The sequence below is a fragment of the Carassius gibelio genome, chromosome A17 (genome assembly GCF_023724105.1).
Source record: "Carassius gibelio isolate Cgi1373 ecotype wild population from Czech Republic chromosome A17, carGib1.2-hapl.c, whole genome shotgun sequence".
Classification (NCBI taxonomy): Eukaryota; Metazoa; Chordata; class Actinopteri; order Cypriniformes; family Cyprinidae; genus Carassius; species Carassius gibelio.
The window spans coordinates 17,699,948-17,720,728 of record NC_068387.1 but is presented as its reverse complement, the minus strand read 5'-3'; the positions used below and the strand labels follow the sequence as shown (position 1 = coordinate 17,720,728).

The 20,781-nt window shown below is 38.5% G+C and overlaps 1 protein-coding gene across 6 annotated transcripts in view; it reads left to right on the top strand.

Moving 5' to 3' along the window:
- The window catches only part of LOC128031580 (baculoviral IAP repeat-containing protein 6), a 77,556-nt gene extending 58,350 nt beyond the window's left edge, over positions 1–19,206 (top strand). For all 6 annotated transcript variants that reach the window (XM_052619901.1, XM_052619902.1, XM_052619903.1 and 3 more), the window contains exons 66-74: positions 6,837–7,050; positions 8,359–8,504; positions 10,895–11,005; positions 12,104–12,321; positions 13,199–13,360; positions 13,974–14,051; positions 14,679–14,867; positions 18,048–18,182; positions 18,275–19,206. In XM_052619901.1, the coding sequence (XP_052475861.1) occupies positions 6,837–7,050; positions 8,359–8,504; positions 10,895–11,005; positions 12,104–12,321; positions 13,199–13,360; positions 13,974–14,051; positions 14,679–14,867; positions 18,048–18,182; positions 18,275–18,454 (1,433 nt within the window). In that variant the 3' untranslated portion in view covers positions 18,455–19,206. The remainder of the gene's footprint in view (positions 1–6,836; positions 7,051–8,358; positions 8,505–10,894; positions 11,006–12,103; positions 12,322–13,198; positions 13,361–13,973; positions 14,052–14,678; positions 14,868–18,047; positions 18,183–18,274) is intronic.
- Positions 19,207–20,781: the final 1,575 nt, after the last annotated feature.

The window sequence follows — 20,781 nt, the reverse complement described above, 5'->3', positions numbered from 1 at the left end:
TAGCCGCTGGAATGGTGACGTGTGGGCGGAGCTAAAGAATCACGAGCGTGAGTAGGCTTTTGCGTTGAGAGCGTTTGGAAGTTGTGACATTACTGTGAGGAAAAAAAAAACATCATCCAAAACAAACCATGGCTAACAGTCAGATTCAGCCGTTTATTTATGATCCAGAATCAGATCCCGAGGCTGAAACTGAACGAGAGCAGCAGCAGCAACGACTCGCTCCGAGCCAGGCTCGACCCGGGTCTCCGGCATGGGAGGCGGATGCACTAACAAGGAGGCAGAGATATTCTAAGCAGTTTTACTCACCGCCTGCAGTTCCAACACACGATCGTGACCCTTTTTCGTTGGGATTGCATCATCCTTAAGAAATCAACAATACGCAAATCCTTCGTCAAACTGGGCCTTGTTTGTAAAACAAGCATCTTCGAAATGCAGGGAACAAACAAAAACACTTGCACAACTCCGTCGATGCTCTTTAAAAATAAACTCCGTCCACTGGACCCTTAAAGTTTTATTTATTTTTTTTTTAAATTAGTTCGAGCGAACGCACAAAACCTGATAAATATTCATGATATAATATTCATAGCTCGCTAATCCTTAGTACATTTTATAATGTTCTTATTAGTAGAATTCATATTATTATTATTATTATTATCATCTTATAAGTATAATTATTAGTTTACATAAGCAGTGCCATTTAAAAAAATATATACTGTGTGTGTGTGTGTGTGTGTGTGTGTGTGTATTATTATATTATATTATATCTATATATTTATACATATTAGTATATCAGTCTGGCAAGTAAACCAAAAAATTTACTAGCCAATGGCGATTCAATTGTCAAGGTGTCCGTAGAGGGTTGCTTAGTCCTATCGAAATAAAGGGATAAAACGCAAAAACAAGAAAAAGTAGGATTTTTATAGAGTATTTTGACATTAAAGACAAAAAATATTTACATGTCAAATAAATTTTTTTCTTCTAAACTTTCTATTCATATCAGGGTTTAACGAAACAAAATTAACCAGCACAACTGATTTCAGTTAAAATATTAAGCAGCAAACCTTTCATTTCTGAAGGATCATGTGACACTGAAGACTGGAGTGAAAATTCTCGAATATAATCAGATAGAAAAACATTTTTAAATTTGTATATTTCTCAATATAACAATATTTGACTGTATTTTTGATCAAAGAGATGCAGCTTCATATTTACACTCTTCCAGAAACTTTTACCAAAAAACATCAACATCAGCTGGTCAGCCTGCTATCCAAAATCCAGTATCATCAGAGCGTTAGAGAAACTGAGTCTTCTTCAGACAAGAGAGATGTTCTGAATGATTTAGTGGCTTTAAATGATGCAGAAAGGGAAGAATGTGCTTTGTTATCATTCCGTTAGCTGAAGGTTTTATAGCAGCTTCGCAGAGGAGGAAAATTACAGCCCTGTGGTTGTCACCATTAGCTCAATCAAACATTCTTGTGCATAAACAGCCTCTGCTGGCACAGGATATCTTCAGATATAAGACTGTTTTCCTGAAAATTACAGCCTTTTGTGTCACACTGACATATCTTTTAAGCGACTCGTAATACATTTCTGGAAGGGTGCCATTTTCTCATTAACATGGGTGTCGTTGTAACATGTTGATGCCTACAATCAGATTGCCCAGGCACCAAAGTGTCTGCTAGCTGACTCCATCTGTTTAAAGTAACTTTGCGAGCCGCCACCATCACTTGTAATGTCTGGGGTCAGCTGGACTGAATCCAAAAATGAGAGGCATTTTGAATCTAGGCTCATTCTGCCAATGCTGTTGGATTTGGTGTAGTACTGGAACAAGGAACCAAGGTTGTTTAATGGATTATAGTACCCAACCTTAGTAGTATTCTTTAAATATTAATGATCACTACCAATCTCAAGTATGGGGATGGAAAGAGTGTTTTTTATAGCTGTTTATTTTAATTATATGTCTATTAACATTGATAATTCTTTTCAGGATTCTTTGATGAATAGAAAGTAAATAAAAATAAAAAAAAATTCTTTTAAAATAGGAATCATTTGTAACATTATAGAATCTTTCACTGTCAGTTTTAAATCAATTTAATGTACTCACTGAATTAATTTCTTAATTTCTTAATTCCAATTGCAACATCTCTTATTTATAAGCTTGTGCATTGTAATGTAAGGTTTGGTGTCTAATGGACTCATGGGCATATGAATATGACTTGCGTAAAACCATGTTATTAAACTCTCTCTTTCTCTTCCTTTCACTCTGTGCTCTTTTATTTTCTATGTGTGTTTGGCATCTGGATCAGGAGATGTTCTCCTCAGTGTGTTGAGTCAGTGGTCTGGTTGTGTCATCAGTCTATGTCCTGCATCTCAGTGTTGTCTGTGCTAGAGAGATGCAGAAGTGTGAAAGGGAGATGCAGCAGCACTCGTCTTGTTTTATTCCTCGTTCTCTTGCATTATTGATGGAGCGCCTCTTTGAGCTCTTGCTGCATGTTGTGACTTTTTTTTTTCAACCTGCCTTCATATGAAGGATTCTGGCTCACTCACACACTCCAGACAGGCGGAGGACTCTTGTACCCTGATTTGGGAAGCATGATTTTTGTGTCAGTCATTAGACTTGAGGCCCAGTTCTGCTCTGCAAAGCAGCATTTAAAATCAGACTCCTGTCAGCATGATTTACTTCAATAAAAGTGTATTAGTGTTATTTCAAACATAATAATAAATGCTTGTGCATACACACACAAACACAAAGACAGTTTTTGTCTCGCTCTCTTCATCTGTGACCAGTTATGTATTTCTGCATGTTGTAAATAACCAGATACATTTTTTTACCAACCCACAAGGCAAAAAGCAAGTGTGCATTTCTCTTCTGCTGCTGCTGGTGTGTCTTGTCCCGCCTGTGTCCTCAAGATCTTTGTTGTCATGGTGACAAAGAGTTTCTACCGCATGCTCTGAGAACTGTCACACACACACACCGTACCCCTAACATTCATTCTGAGTACTGCATGTTTCCTATGTGTGTGAATGGGGTGTATTAAACTACTTAATATCGAGCAGCACAGCAGTTTTCAATCTGAATTATAATTTTTTTTTTGAGCAGCAAATTAGCATGTTAGAATGATTTCTGAAGGATAATGTGATATTGAAGACTGGAGCAATGGCTGCTGTTTACAATTACATTTTGATATATATGCAAATAGAAAACAGTTCTTTTAAATTGAAATATTTCACAATATAACTGTTTTACTCTTTTTATAAAATAAATGCAGTCATGGTGAGCATAGGAAACTTACCTAACACCAGGTGAATGGTGTTCTGTCCCACTACTGACATGAATTGTGAGGTTGTTGAGTTGAGTTGTACCACTTTTTCTTTTCTTTTTTGATTCAAGCCCTTTTTACAACATTGCTTGCAGCATTGTTTTAATTGCTTCAAAACAGCTTCTCAGAAATCAGTAAAGTAACAGAATCAATGGTGCACAAACTTCAAAAAAGAGTCAAACACAAAATCCCTGTTAAAAAGCAGCTGTACCAAGATAATAGTGTGTCAGTATTCAGCTGCTGCCAGTTCAGTATTGGTTCAGTTCAATACATTTCATTCATTCATTCATTCATTCATTCATTCATCAACTCAGCAATAAGCGGCTCAACTGAAGGCAGTAGTGTTTTTCAGCTTGAATCAGTTCAGTGTTGATTCAGTTCAGTAACGATATGGCAAAATTCATGAATTATCATGAAAAAAATGTATTCAGTATGAAGCAGCTCTACAGAAGACTATAGTGTCATTATTCAGCTCAGTTCAGTTCGAGTTTTGTTCTCATCCAAAAGTCTCTGTGCCATGAAATCGATGATATTACTGAATATTAAGTGTCTTTTAGAGCCCAACCAAGCAAGCCAAAGGCGACTGTGACAAGGAACTCAAACTCCCATCAGTCCACAGAAATGGAAGGGAAAAAGAGAAAAAAAAACATGGGAGAAACCTTAGCAATGAGAATTATGAAACATTTGGTGAAAATACTGTAGATATACATTTAAACAGGCCATAATTTAATTTAAACCATATTTAAAATGTCCTAGAGAATTAAGGTGAGCACCTTTGGACATTTCTCAGAACTGTATAATTATGCCTTGTAAAACACTCGTAAAACACTAGCCACACACAAATGCTTCAGAAAATCTACAAGTCTAGTTTTATGTATCCTTATGACCACTTACAACCTCTGTTAAGGTTAAGACTCAATGCAAACAACTCATTATGATTGGCTAATCCCACATACCAATGTAGCTTTCAATTCGCCAGTGCAGACCAAGTTTGATTGTCTACCTAGTATTTTGTATTCTTACTTTAGAAGATCAACAACAACATCTTTTGTTCCATAATATGACCAATTTGAAATTCCTAAAATAAAAGAGATGTTTTGTATTGTTTAGTGTTTTTTTTTTTTTTGAAGATGTTTTTAAGATCACATGTTCATGGAGCTCTTTCTCTCACACAGTGATTGAGGCTATATTGTTCCTTTTAGACAGTGAGCTGACGGGGGGAGAGGTCAGTCACAGAGGTCTTATGGTACAAATGAAGAACCGTTTATAGCAGTGGAGCTGTGGATCAGGCACAGTTTGAGTTTAGATGATCTGTGACCCTCAGTCTTTTCCTGGGGAAGAGGGAATGGATGGATGATATTGTAGTGTCCTTAAAGCTGCTGTGAGGAGTTTGAAGTAAGACTGTAGTATTATCTATAGTCATCTAATCTCTCCTTTCTTCTCCTCCTCCTGCCTTTTTTCAGTTTTTTCTCCCCTTCTCCTCCTATTTGGTCTTCTATTCTGCTTTTTGCTCTGTTCCAGTGTTTTTTCCTCTTAAAAGCTTATCCACTTCCGTTTTCCTCTCTCCTCTCCTTTGTCTTTCCTTCACTGTTTCTTCCTTTCTGGTCTCTTCCCCTTTCTCCTATTATCTCTTCTCCTTCTCTCCTATTATCTCTTCTCCTCCTTTCTTGTCTCCTCTATTGTTTCCCTCCCCTATTTGTTTTGTTCTCCTCTCCAGCTTTTGCCTCGTCTGATCTTGCTTTTGTTCTTGTCTCCTCTTCAGCTTTCTTATATTTTCAGTTTTTCTACTCTGCTTTCTCCTTTCGTGACTCCTCCCTTCTCATCATTTCAGGGCTCCTTATCTGGTCTTATCTCCTCCTCTCTTTTCTTGTTTCTTCTCATCTCCTCCCCTCCTTTCTGCTCTCCTTATTTCTTCTCTCCTTTCCTTCTGCTTGCTCCTTTCCTCCTATCCTTTATTCTGTTCGCCTTTTCTCCTTTCTGGTCACCTTCTCTGTTGGTTTGTCCGTCCTTCTCATTTCCTCTCCTCCTCGTAGTGTCGTCTGCCTTCTCCTTTCTTCTGTTCTGTTTGCCCCTCCTCTTTTCTGGTCTCCTCTTCCACCTCCATGTGTCCTTGCCTATTCTCTTTGTCTGTCTTTTCTCATCTCTCCTTTCTCCTGTCTTCCCGTCCTCAATCCTCCTGTTCTGCCGTGTCCTCCCTCCTCTCTTCCTGCATCATCTCTGCTCTTCCCTGTGTCCGGCGACGGAGGGCAGGGGAGCAGACGTATGTGTCCTCTCTGCTCTCACTAACATTGTTTATCATCCACCCAATCCAGCATGGAGCTGAATATCTGATGAGGGAGAGAGAGGGGTATGGAGGAGGATTGGTGTGCAGTAAATCAGTTAGTCTGTAAATGAGATGAGGGTGAAGGAGAAACAGTCTGAACTGAGGAGAGCACGAGGAGAATCTGGAACGTAGACTGACATTGTGATATAACACACACATTAAACACTCTCTGATCTATTGTGTCCTCGCAGTAGGTGCACACTCAAATGAAACCCTTTGACGGAGCTCCTTCAGTCATTTGAAATTCCTCTTTCTTTTTTAAAACACACACGCACATGTGTCAGACACAGTATTCCTGCTCCTAACAATCATTGCACATTGATAATATGAGCCTGATTAAAGCGTTTTGCCTGAAGACCCTTGATAATCTCTCTCTGTCTCATTCCCTCTCATGCTTTATTCTCTCACTGTCCTCATTCTGGCTTTAAGACTCTCCTGGGCCTCAAAAGGACTATCGTGCCTTCTCCAAACAGGAAATGCATGCACAAAGAGCCCCTCATGCCTCAAACCTCAGGTTCTTATGGCATCTCAACATACTCGAGAAGATTGAGTTGTTTGGTTATGACTGAGTTTTCGTTGTTGACGTTTTCCTCCCAAACTTTCTAACTTACTACAGCCAAAGTATCTTTTCTGTGCTATTATGTTGTGTCCTAAGGGGACAGTTCCCCAAAGAATCTAAATTGTCAGCTTCGACACCCCATTTCATTCCAAACCTGTATGACTGACCATTTTTCTGTGCAACATAAAATATTTTTTGGTTCCCAGCATTCTTCAAAGCATCATATTTTCTGTTCTGCTTAAAGAAAGTCATATAGGTTTCACATGCATAATGTTAAGTATATGTTGACAGAATCTGTTCATTTTTGAGTAAACTACTAAACCACACTAGTTTCCTTGCTTTTCCATCTGTAAGATGGTCATAAGCTGACTCATCCACATGATAAAACCTTTTGTATGTCCTGCACAAGGATTCGGTTTAAATCTCTGAAACCAATGATGTTCCTTAAAGCATCCATTAAAAAAAAAAAAAATTATTAATCTTGAAGAGGTATTGGGACCGTCCCTTGTGTCCTTCTGTCATTTAAGAGATGTAATCGACATTATCTTTTATAAGCGTCCTGTGTCTGTACGTAATGTCTCTCTCTCTCTCCTCTGTCTCTCTGTCTCTCTCTCGGTCTCTCTGTCTCCTGCAGTTTTGGACATGGCGCGTCACGTCCCCCTGTATCGGGCTCTGTTGGAGTTGCTGAGGGCCATCTCCACCTGCACCAGCCTGGTTCCTCTGCTCTTGCCGCTATCAGGAGACGCTGCAGAGGAAGAGGATGAAGAACACACTGAGTGTCAGACATCTGTTGGCATGTTATTGGCCAAGATGAAGACCTGTGTGGACACCTATACCAACCGCCTCAGGTGCGCTCTTCCTCTTAGACACACACACACACACACACACAGATTCAGGCCACCGTCGGTCACACTAATAGAGGACAGACAGAGTGACTGCTGATGGATGGAAGTCTGCCCTGTGACGCTCTCTGACCTGCATGGAAAAACCTTATACACACAAGATGTAACCTGATGCTGTAGACACAAGTCAAAACCAGTGTTTCAGCAGAGGAGTAACGCACAGTGATAAATGGCTGCTAGATCAGCCCTCGAAAAGCCTCGAATCCCCATTGGCCTTCAGATTGTCCTGAGCTTTTGCTGGTCCATGCTTGTCCATATTTCAGCTTTGGCCTTTTTTAATTTTTGCCGGCCTTTTTTAATTTTTGCCGGACCCACCACAAAACATAAATGATGAATTTGATTTTTTTAGCAATGTATTGTTTATCAGAAATACTATTTTTTTCCTTTTTCTTTTTTTTTTTTGTTTTCTTTCTTTTTTTATTGAAATATATTGTATAAATATTATTTACAAATGATAAAAAATACTTGAATTATTAATTTAAATTAACAAATAAATATGTATTTACTTTTGATAAATTGATAAATACATTTTCTTTTTGAAGATTATTAAGCTTTAATGTATTTTACGTCCCAATATAAGGCTTCAATATAAGCCTAATTAGTTTTACCTGTTTTTATCATCCTCCAGGTAAAGATTGTGAGTCTGCTTGCTTCAGGTAGTAACACAGATAGATATGTAGAGTAGTGAGAGACTGTGATTTGTTATCAGCTGTCTGTATTTAATAATGACTTAGTCTTTATGGCTAGCGAGATGTTAATGGCGTTGGCCTGTTAGTCACAGGGCGAAGCTACGAGCTTGGCTCTGTCCCAAGTTTCCTTTGAATGATGGGGCCATCTTAATTATTGTCCCTATGTGTCACCTACAAGTAAAGGACATTTCTGACATGTCCCCTTTCTCATTTGTCTGTCCCTTTAATTTTCTCTCCTCCTGCTTAATGAAAGATGCATGTTGTGAGAGTGTATGCTCAGCCACAAGACAGCTGGACGTTGGTTTAATTTGGAGACAAGTCACAATCTGCTGCTCATTTGATGCATTCAGTGTGTACTAGCACCTCTCCGGATGAGAGCGTTGGGACATGAGAGGCTGAGATGTTCTTGAGGACATGCATTTGGTTTTTCTCTGTCATTGTTGTGGTCATTGAAAAATGAAACATTTCACATGTTCAAATGCATGCAAACACAAAATAAAAACTCCTAATTAATTTGTTGGCGTCTATAGAAATGTGATTTCTGATTATTCTTTGTCCACCTTAGGTCGAAGAAAGACAAAAGTAAAGGGGTGATTAAGACGGAAATATCTGATCCTGAGCCAGAAGGCCTCACCCTGCTTGTTCCTGACATCCAGAAGACCGCAGAGATCGTTTATGCTGCCTCCACAAACCTACGACAGGCCAACCAGGGTGAGAACATCCACCTCAATCTGCTGTTTCCAAAAATGCTTTCATTAGGGACGGATTATTTAAATAATAATGGAGCGGTTCCATATTTATTTGATTAGAATGTTTAACAAATTGTTATTCAATGAATTTCGAAACATCAACTCATTTTTCAGAATTACGTTTTAGAGTAATGGGAATATTATTAGCTTCTTTATCATAGTCAGCCTTTTGTCTGTATTCTAGATTTATGTTCATTCTCTTAAAAAAAAAAGTTTCCTTATCAACATTGATAATAAACTATTTTTCTTGAGCACCAAATCAGTACGTTAGAGTGATTTCAGCTTTTTCACCACTGGAATAAATTAGATAAAAAAAAAAAAAAAAGTATATATATATATATATATATATATATATATATATATATATATATATATATATATATATATATATATATATATATATATATATATATATATATATATATATATATATATATAAATTCTAACGTTTAATTCTAAGAATATTTCTTGATATTATTTTTACTGCATTTTTGATCAAAGAAATGCAGATTGTGATCGTACCAATGCCAAACTTTTGACCTGTAGTTCATGTTTACAAAACTAATTTAAAATGCAAAAGTGTAATTGTGTATAAAAGTTTTTCAAAACTCCCAAAAATGTCCAAACGAATCATTTCATAATGTTTATATAAAATGAAATGATCATACCCGTGAAATTTTCTGCGTCATTTGAAGCACATTTCACACTAAAGCCCCCTGTGCAAACACTTTTCATGCTCGGAGTCTCTGTAGGAGATTATTTCTTAGCTACTTGAGACTTGAAACAGAGCAGAAGCGAAAGCAGGACAGTGCTGGATGTATAGTGGACAGTCAGGAGAGGGATGGTGTGTGTTTCACATGCTGAAGACACTCCCTGATTGTCTGAGGGACTCGAGGGACATGGAGTGACTGTTTGCTCTGACAAAATAAGCCAAAGAGAAACGGCTCTCCAGCACAGAGCCGTGCCAAAGCCTGATCGTTTTCTCCAAAGAGTTTTAAATGGAGGGTCAGCTTTACTGGGCAGTTTTGTTTGTCAGGCTAGACTTAATATATGTCTTGCTAATTAGTCATAGCCAGGGTGTATTTTCAGACAGGATGTTGTGTGATCAATGTTTAGTCCCTCTATGCTGACCTCAGAAAAACCAGTGTGACCGTGGCATTGCTAATCCTGGGATTCAAAGCTCTTGAGATAAGTCCCATCCGTTTATTAACACTTACAAACTATGGCCCTCTGAGGTCCTCTAGAGCAAAGCTAAGGGAAATATAGACCTTTGAGCATTAGCATGAACTCTTGTGCTCCTGAGGAGGTAAGGTTTGGAAATATCTGGAACGTCCAGGGTTATGTCGGAGAACCACATCAGCACATCCACATACTGTATAGTAACCATCACCCTCCCTTGGGTATCTTATACTCTCTTTCTCTCCATGATGAGTGAATGAGAGGGGCGTTAAATATGGTCAGGCAGATCAATGCCACTGTCACTGTCCATCCACATGATAAAAGCAGTAAGACATTACACTTACCACCCTTTTTAACTACTTAATTAGTACCCTGTCTGTTTTTTTTTTTTCTAAATAAGTTCCAGTGGCAGTGCAGTCAGGATGTCTGATTGGTTGAAAGTGGAGTCCTGTAGTAAAATATTGATACTGGCATCAATATTGTGTTCTAATGTGATGAGGAGAGAGTAAATGGAGCTATCAGTGTTGGTGGGATTTTATGTGGCTCGTATCCAAAGCATTAACTGTTATCAGCCCTGTTAAGCACAAAGGTAATTTGATTGGCTGTCATGGTGCATGTGTGAGCAGGGAGGGACACATCTGCACACTGCAGAATGGGTGGAAATCCCATAAAGCTCCTAAATATAGGGGAGTTTAATTGTGTTGTAGCTCTAACGGTCTAATATGTCTCACCGGAGTGGTGACTACTGTCTGCTGCTGTCGTTGTCATTAGTCTGAGGCTCTCTTGATAACAATATCTTGATATCTGAATCGAGAGAACCGAAATGCAGCCACTCATTTGAGTAACAAGTTACAACACGACTTTTTGTGCTTTGTCTCATTTATCAAAGTAACAAATTTGCAGTCAAACGCATCTCAATGGAAGTCTTTAATTATCAAGTCAGAAAAATGTGCCGTTTAAGCCCAGTTTTTTTTTTCTTAGCAGTATGGTTCGTTTACTGATAGCAGAGCTACATACAGGCATTCTGGTTACTTTGGCTTCTGGTGAGGCTGTGTTGGTTTGTCAGAGATGAGAGGATGGAGATGTGACCTACTCAAACACACCCTTAGGCCACTGTGAAGGTTTTTTTTTTTAATGTGTCATCTTTTCCTTTTTTTTTTTTTTTTTTTTTAGAGAGGAAGATGGCTGAAAGCTCTAAGAAGGCAGCAGTAAGACCCAAACCGCTGTCCATCTTGCGCTCAATGGAGGAGAAATTTACAGCGGCCATGAAGAAGCTACAGTTTGGTGAGTCCTGAACTACATGTCTCTGCTAGTGCTTGACCCATTTAAGTTTTTACTGGATGAAAGGAATAATAATAATAATTTAAATATATGATATTTTACTCTCAAGTTCATTGATTTAAACAGTTTAATGACCATTTTAAATAAAACATTTCACAAAACTGTAAATGTTTTATCAATGTGCATTATATTGGTTATCGCCCAATATTCAAATTTTTTTAAATACATTTTTTTTTTTTATTAGATTGCTTTGCCATGATCTAGCACTCACTTGAATGATTCTTTAAAATGATAAAATTTAGCAACACTGTGAATAATATATAACAGTATTGTATTTTTAAATAGCCATTTTTGTTTTTTTGCCATAACATTATAATTGTCTCAATTATTACTGGCCAGAATAATCTAATTATCAGCTAGAATTTTAGTATTGGTTGCTTCAGTATTTTCCACAATATTTAAGAATGTTTCCACATTTTAAGTATGTTTATGGTTATTGAATGTTAGTTAATGGTCACATGACAAATTATTCTAGAATAAATCTCAAAAAATATATTTTTGGTAAGTGTTTTCAATTGTTATTTGTTTTAAAATTATTTAGTTAATTATTAGCGAGTCCCAGTTTGGGAAACCCTGGTCTAAACGTAATCTTCCATATTTTCTGCTTTTGTGCCACATACATAATTTGAATGAATGGATAGAAATTGCCATTTTTCCTTTCAGCTGCTTTTGTTTTCTTTAAGTATGCCAAATATTTGGAGGGGCACAATACATATGAACTGAAATGGGGAGAATTGTGTTATCTTGCTGGAAGAATAGCTTTCCTGGTTGTCATTTCTCATCTGTCTTCGCTCTGATTGATGGCAAGAGTTTTGTTCTGCCAAAAGTGATTTAGCCCGTCCTCAGACGAATGAGGTAATCTCAGCTGACGTGACTGTAAACAGGTTTGCAAAGGCCCACACAGAGCAGATCCTTCAGAATACACAGTAGGGCTTATATGATGAAATGTTTATTTTTAAGTGAATCTGAGGCTTTGTCAGGCTGATTGTATTTCATTGTGACTGCTGATAACTAACTGTCTGTGTGTCTTCTCCTCCACAGACACGTTTGAGATGGTGTGTGAGGATGAGGACTCTAAGCTGGTGTTTAAGGTGAACTACCATTACCTGTCTCAGGTGAAGAACGCCAGCGACGCCAACAGTGCCGCTCGTGCTCGACGATTAGCACAGGAGGCTGTCACGCTCTCCACCTCCCTCCCTCTCTCCTCGTCCTCCAGCGTGTTCGTTCGCTGCGATGAAGAGCGTCTCGACATCATGAAGGTATGACCCCTCCACCAAAAAAAACTCAGAGACATAAGCATCTTAAATTGGGATTAGAACACAAATATGGTGTTCATATAGACAATAGACATTATATATATATATTTTTTTTAATGTATCATTCATAAAAAAACGGTATAGCTGATATCTCAGTGCTGAATATGAGAACAGCCCATGATTGTCTCAAGCCTTGCTGTTTACTGTGGGTCAACATGAATCTTTCGATCTCTGCTGAATGACAAAACGACTGCAGAGAATCCCAGGAGTCCCTTGCCTGTCTTGCTGTTCGGTGGTCTCTAACACACACATGAGTGCACAAACTCTTCCTAATGACATTTGAGATGTGCTTTTGACTCTCTGAGTTTGTAAATGTCAGTGTGTCTGGCTTGAGCTTTATGTCCCGGGCAGGCCAGACCACAGGCGGAGCCCCAGACAGACTGGTCACTCGCTGCTCAGTCTGCTTACACTGACCCTTAACAGGGATTTTTATCTTCCTCCTCGCTTCATACAGGCTTAATGGACATAAGTAGTAAACTGAGCTTTCCAGATTTAACCTATACCGAGTGTGCGAGCACAGCTTTGTGTGTGTGTTTAATGTTGCGTTTGAATGGTCATGTCAAAACAGTCTTAACGCCTAAATGCAGCTCTACCGCCTGCAGTGGAGAGAGATTCACTTTATGGCATTACAGTCCTCCAATCTTCCTCTCTCTCGCTTCTTCTGTGTGTGGATTACTTGCGTGTATCAGTAAAACTTCGCCTATAGACCTGGTTTAGACATGCTAAACAATCCAGTGCTGTTCAACACAGTGTTTTTGTCCCTTTGAATGAATGGAGGGTCGGTTTCTTTTAATGGCTTTTTTCTTGGTTTTTGTCTCAGGTGTTGATAACAGGGCCCGCAGACACACCATATGCCAATGGCTGTTTCGAATTTGACGTCTATTTTCCTCAAGATTACCCAAACTCCCCTCCTCTGGTTAATCTGGAGACCACCGGCGGCCACAGTGTCCGATTCAATCCGAACCTCTACAACGATGGCAAGGTTAGTGTCTCTGTTTTTTTAGACCGATTGGGGTTTTTCAGTGGCTGATGCAAATGCGTATTTTCTGGACAATAAGACGCACTTTTTTTTATAGTTTGGCTGGTCCTTCGACTTATAGTCAGGTGTGACTTATTTATCAAAGTTAAGTTGACAAGAACCAAGAGAAATTAACCCAGAGAAAACAATACCATCTACAGCCACGAAAGGGAAACATAGAGCGCCCTCTCGTGGCTGTAGACGGTAATGTTTTCTCTTGGTTCTAAATAAATGCGACTTATAGTCCAGTGCGACTTATGTTTTTTTCCTCGTCATGACGTATTTTTAGACTGATGCGTCTTACAGTCCGAAAAATACGGTACTGATAATTAGACAGTAGGTTAGAATATTTTTATTGTATTATTTTATATTATTTTGTTTTTACTCTTTATATTATTTTGTTTCTGTTCTCAGAAATTGTCAAATATTGGCCAATGGATAAAAAAATTATTTTATTTATACGTTTATATGACTTGTGGTTTAATTTAATTGTTATATGTTTTAGTTTTTTAGTTTTTTTTTTTCTTCGTAATCCTAATCTCTTGGTACTGTCTGTAATTCTTTCTGTAACAATCAGGTGTGTTTAAGTATCCTGAACACCTGGCACGGCCGTCCCGAGGAGAAATGGAACCCTCAGACCTCTAGCTTTCTACAGGTGAGCCGAATCCCATCAGTTTGCAGGTTTTTATTTTAATTTTTTTCTTTTTTATATGATCCTCTATCATTATCACACTCATTAGGCATTAAGGATCTTCTGATCGATTAATGCCGATTGCACAAATGCAGATGGTTCTTTCCGGTATATCTGAAGCAGTGAACTACCAGAAATTACCTCCTCTCATTTCATCACTTTTAGAGAATATTTAGTCATATCATCATCACCTGCATATCGACCATTGAGCTTTTACAACATTCTCATCCTGGTTTCCCTCCAGTAATTATCTTCGCACATCTCAACCCCTTTCCCTCCCTCTCTCCATCATACTTCTCTGAATAATAGGCCGTGGAGCTGTTTCCTTCTGTAATATTGATCTGATCAGGCTCTGCTCCTCTCTCTCCTCACACTCGTGCTCATGTACTGCTGCCAGCAGTTCATAGAAATGTCTCCATTGATTAGTGCTACAGTTAGCTTCCAGCTGATCAATAAATGGAAATCAGGAACAGGGCCACAGTAGTGCTGTGGTCATTGAGAGCCGGTGTGCTCTTCACCTCTTCCACTTGATCCGTGTGTCATTCCTCCGAGGCGTTCTAAAACGTGTCTGTGTGTGTGTTTGTGTTTTAGGTGCTGGTGTCAATCCAGTCTCTGATTCTGGTGGCTGAGCCATACTTCAATGAACCAGGTTACGAGCGTTCCCGGGGCACGCCGAGTGGAACGCAGAGCTCCAGAGAGTATGACGGAAACATTCGGCAGGCCACTGTCAAGTGGGCCATGCTAGAACAGATCCGCAACCCTTCACCCTGCTTTAAAGAGGTTAGATATCATCCATTTACATATATGGAGTGACCCCAAAATGTAGTTAGAGGAAAAAAAAAATATTTTACTGACCCCAAACTTTTTAAGGGCAGTGTATATATTTAATATATTTATAATTTAATATATGCCTCTGTGGTGATTTTTGTCCTCTGTTAGCAGCACAATCTAAGTTTTTTTTTTTTTTCACTTTCAGATAGATAATGTTTCTCTCCACCCCTCTTCTTCTCCCCTCTTTGTTTTTGATATCCTTTTGTTTTTTAAATAGCCCTCACTAGCATATAACAATCTTCCATACACTCTGTGAAAAGAGAAGAGGGGGGTGATGGGCAGCATGAATCAAGAATATAAATGAGTGAAGATTGAGTGAGTTATGGAATGGGGTATACGAATTATGAATGCCATGAAATGATCCAAATATGTGCACTCATCTAATTACCAGACCTACTCCCAAATCCATGATCAGACCAAAAGCATGCATTAAACTCTAGGTATCTGGGTCATGCATGTGTATTTGTGAGTGTTCACCTCTGAAGACTCAAATTTCTGTCAAATATCGGAAGCTTTTCATTTAGAAGAAACCAGATAGGACCACCTGGCGTCACAAGTCACACTGGCATTGTCGGTCAAAGTCATCTTAAATCTAGTATGGGCATTTCAGCTGGTATTTGTGAGTTTGATGTCATGCCCCAGGCGGTTATGAGGCTGGTACACTACCTCTGTGGACACTTAACTGGCTGTTGCTACATCAACCAGAGCATTGTTCAGAGAGATAAAGGACTGTGAGACTGTCGTTTGGTCCGAACCAAGCCAGGCCACGCACCAACTGGCTTGTAGAGAACTCATACTCGCTGACGAATTATGTATTGATGCAGACAGAATCTGCATAATTATGCAGAATTATAGTTGGTAAATATATAATAAATCCAGTCCAAACAGTTAAGGATGTATAAAATGTACAGACGCTGTGTGTAGACTCTCTCTCGTCCCCTCAGACATTGGCTTTCACACCGGTGATGTCATCTGGATGGAGGTATACGTTGGATTTGTCAGACGCAACTGAAGCAGAATCTTAAATAGCTTCACATTTGAACATCTGTACTAAAACTAGTCAGCTGCCTACTCCCTACAAAGTCAGCATCCTTACTGAAATAACATCTCTCACAGTTGATTCTGATAGTTTAGAGTTTGCCGTCAGCTTGTTGCAGGCAGGTACAAAGAATTTTTTTTTATATTTAGTAGTTTTTTTTTTTTTTCAAAATTATTGATTATATTATTTTTAGTAATTTATCAAAAAAAAATTTGTGTTTAATGATTTTTCTTGCTTCATCTACTATTAGATTTACATGGAACAGCATCTTTGACTGTAGTACCTCCACACAGATTCACATATGCGATTTAATAATCAGCAGGACACGTAGCTATCTCACGCACACACACACACACACACACACACACACAGCCAGTCACGCAGGGTAGTAAATGGTGGGCTGTTGACGTCAAAAGAGGGAGGAAACACACACACACACACACACTTGCTCCTGCACAACAGCCTTACTTTAGCTATGCTCATGTTCATTTTCTTTTAAATGGCGTTTCTGTTCCTAACCCTTTTTCATTTCTCTCCATCTCTCGCTCTCACTCTTCAGTATTATTACCAATGTTCCTTTGGGAACTGAATGAATATGAAACACATGCAGCGTTCTGGGAGAGGCTGTAACAGTCACATGTCTGGTGACCTTTGTGTGTTTGGGAGAAAGATAGATTTATGAAGGATGGATGAAGCGAGACGGCAAATGAGAGCGATATAAGGCCGGTGAGGTTGAGCTCTGAGCCAGAGAGTGATGTGTAGTGGCCGCGGGGGTTTCCATGGCAACACTGGCAAGACCATCGATCACAAGCACTCATTCCTGAACCCTTCATCTGCACCCGGTCTTTCCCCCCAGACGTTTGAGCCATGCAACAGCTCGCTTTTACAAGCAGGCTAAAGAGCATCTTAATCCTGTGTGTGTGTGTGTGTGTGTGTGTTAGGGAAGACACAACAGGTCGATATTCCAGAAGCAGTTTGTAAGAGCATTTTCCTCAAGAGGCATTTATTTAGTTGGTGTGTAACACTTTTTTATTTATTTTTTAAAACCAAGTAAAAAAACAAAACTTCAGTTTTTGTAAAAAAAGATGACATCTTTATTCTCAAAGTATTCTGAATTTATTCCCGTAACACTAACTTTGTTCAGTGTACATTGCAAAATGATTGTAACATTAGAACTTCATTATCAAAACAGTACTTTATCAAAACATCCTTTTGTGCAAAACATACATTTTTGTAACATTATTACTTTATAATCCATAAACTCCATAAACTTTACAAATTTGTTTTCATAACATTAACTTTAAAAAAAACATGACTATTCTAATAACATTATGAATTTTTTTCCTCATACATTGATTTTAATCTCATAATGCTATTACTTTATTTTCGCCATTTTGACCTTCAAATTTGACAAAATCTTGCTTTAATGAAAAGCCATGTGATGACTAACAGTAGTTCAGAAGTGTTGTCAGTCAACATATAGTGTGCGCTTTTGTATTTTAACAGTTTTTTGTCCATTTCAAGCATTTTTTGCTGTTTTAAGCTCACCTATGTACCACTTCTGAGGTCTGGGGGAAGCGATTCTGGATGGTGTTAAATCAGGGTGGCATGTTAACACTCCTCACATCTGCTGTTTAGTACACTGTCTGACATGACTATAGGAAACACATTGAGATCTCTAGGAGACTAATCCAAATGAAGAATGAATAAGTGAGTCAGCTCTTGCCTTCGGACAGAGTCGGAGTACTACTAGGAAGTGTGTGTGTGTGTGTGTCTATGTGAGCTGTGAGTTCTAGTTCCTGCCTATGGCCTTTGTTACCGAAAAGGTCACTTAGTTTGTTCATGTTAACATGCACAGACAGGCAATCACTGCTGGTTATCTGTGCAGTGATTGGTCATCTGGTCTTTATGAATCGAATGGGTCAATGCAGTCTCAATCCAAAGATCAGCAGATCATTTTCTGGTGCTACTGAAATTGGATGCAAGGTTTATTGTTGGGTTGTACAGGAAGTGATGCACGAATCGCCTTTTCAAGAACACTGAGAGCGTGTTTTTGTGCACTAACCGTGTGTGTGTGTGTGTGTGCGCAGGTGATCCATCGGCACTTCTATCTGAAGCGAGCGGAGATCATGGCACAGTGCGAAGGCTGGATCTGTGATATTCAGCAGTACAGCAGCGATAAGAGAGTCGGACGAACCATGTCTCATCACGCAGCTGCACTGAAGGTACAGCACTGTGTGTTCACTGTCATACAAACGGAAATTTGTATTTTCCATTTGTTGTCTCTTTAAAACCGATTCCATGCGTTTGTTTGCAGAGGCACACAGCTCAGCTCAGAGAAGAGTTATTGAAGCTCCCCTGTCCTGAAGGCCTGGAGCCGGACGGGGCGGAGTTTTCTGAGAAAAGCACCTCGCTGATGGTGAAAGAGCTGTCTGGTCAGGACGCTGAGAAGCAGACGGACAACCCGGATGCCCACTGTAGCGACGGCCAGCTATGATCCCCTCTCCCCCAAAGCCCCGCCCGCCGCCTTTGACTATCCATTGATATTGGAAAAAGACTGGATGGCTTTGGTGATTAAGCCATTTTTTGTCAATATTTGTATGTAAGAATCTAATTATGTAATAGCATAAAAAGAGAGGACAGTCAAAGCAAAGAAAATGAAAGGAAATGAATCCGCTTCCACGCACCAACACAAGACGAACCGCTGAACTCTATGCTCCGCCCTGAAGAAAACAACAAAGAAAAATCTTCTTATTTACTTGTAAAGGAGTATGATTTTTGTGCTTTTTTTTTTTTTCCTTTTATTTTCCCAAATTGATAAATAACCACTGATTGATATGTCATTAAACTTGTTGATGTAAGCAAAACGAAAGATGAAATCACAGTATATATAAGGGAACTGCCTTCAGTGGAGAATGTTTACCAAATGTTCTTTTCTCTTATTTTGGACTGTTAGTGCAAGGACAGTTTGTAAGTGAGAATATTCTTTAAGCGAACTATTTAAACGAAGAACGTAATGAACACGCGCCTCATACACACTCTTGAGTTCCCCGATCCTCTGGTGACCCTCTGACAGTGCTTTTGGTTTCTACAGATTTATGTACACTTCAATAATAAAGCCTGAAACGGACGTTCAAAAGTTCTCTGATGACTGGATGCTCTTGTTCAGGCTGATCAATGGCACGTTTTATTTTTGCCCTCTCTTTGCTTTTAAGTGCAAGTTTAATAAATGCAACCTGTTTTACTTTGCTTTGAAATACTAATTAATGTGGGTCTGTAGATGGCAGATTGTGGCGAGTGTGTGTGCAGTTTACTTTTATTTATCTCTTAATTATGAGGGGCTGGAAGATAATCAGCGGCAGAAGTAAAGGTATCTTAAAATGTGCTAGACAATGAAATGATTGAAACAGTGGATGTATGCATACAATGCACGTGGCATATTCCATCAATATGGAGTCCTTGACCTTCTTCATTGTGTCCAATAGTTAGAATCATAGTAATATTCTGTTTAATTGATATTTAATGTATGTCAGTAAGATTACTGTTAAGTCAGTTTGAATACCAAAGAATTGTAATATTTAATTGCCCCAAAGTTTTGCATAATGGGATAACATTCCTTAAACATGTACTCTGCAATTTAAAAGTTTGGGGTCTGGAAGATGTTTTTATTATTAATAATTGTTTTAGCAGGTGTGTATTAAATAGATTTTTTTTTTAAAAAAAGAAGTGAAAGTAAATACATTAATACTGTTCTTTCTATTTATTGAATAGTCCTGAAGCAAACATGTCATGTTTTCAAAAATATTAAGCAACTGTTGACAACATAATAAAAACAATAAGATACTTTTCTTGAACACCAAATCAGTGTATTAGAATTCATGTGAATTCAAGACTCTGCTAAACAATTTGACTTTGATCACAGAAATAAATTACATTTTACATGTATTTTAAATAGAAAAACCGTTATTGTTAATAGTAGTTTTTACAGGGTTTTTTTTTTTCATTTATTTTATCTATTATTTTTTAATACAGAATTGGTGAGCACAAGAAATGTATTTAAAATAAATACATGAAAATATTGCACAAAACTTTACAGGCATTTCATGCTATTATATATCTTTTAGTTTATTTAAGGTTTAATGCTAGAAAAACACAAAATCACACAAATCGGGCTTTAAACTGTTTTTATTGAATAGTTGGGAAAAAACATACATCTGAAATTTCAGGCCCTTTTACCCTGGTCAATAAAAGGGTCATATGCCAATAAAGTGAAGACATTTCAGAACTGCTGCAAATTAGATCCATTGGTATTTAGTTCTGTTTTAGAACGGAAAAAAAAAATCTCTGTTCAGACTGTCATTGCATTTTGGTCTTGAGAGATGATCTGAAATAGAACCATCTTCCATTTTTCAATCTTTCCCTAACTTTAGTATGCTGGTCCTGTTGATATCAGCATTTTAGAAGAGATATCAATCAATCTCGGAGCATTTCTCATCTACAGAGAGGCAGAATTGTAGGAATCCCACTGAGAAGCACAGAGGAATGAAGGTGTGTGAGCATAGCAGCCCATTCATTATTGATCGAGTGCATTTAAACCAGGAGCGTGAATGTGATCCGGTGAGCTGAATCCATGACATGAGCGTGTATTCGCACACGTGGTCACGCTCAGAGGTGTTCGATGGATCCTCCTCAGTTGACTCTAACTTGCAAGGTCATGCTGTTTTTTTTCCTGGCAGCCCTACATTAGCAGAGGGACTGTATCTTTGTCCTCTCTCTTCTGATTAATTTGGAAGACGCGGAATGCACAGCCGCATCCATGCATCA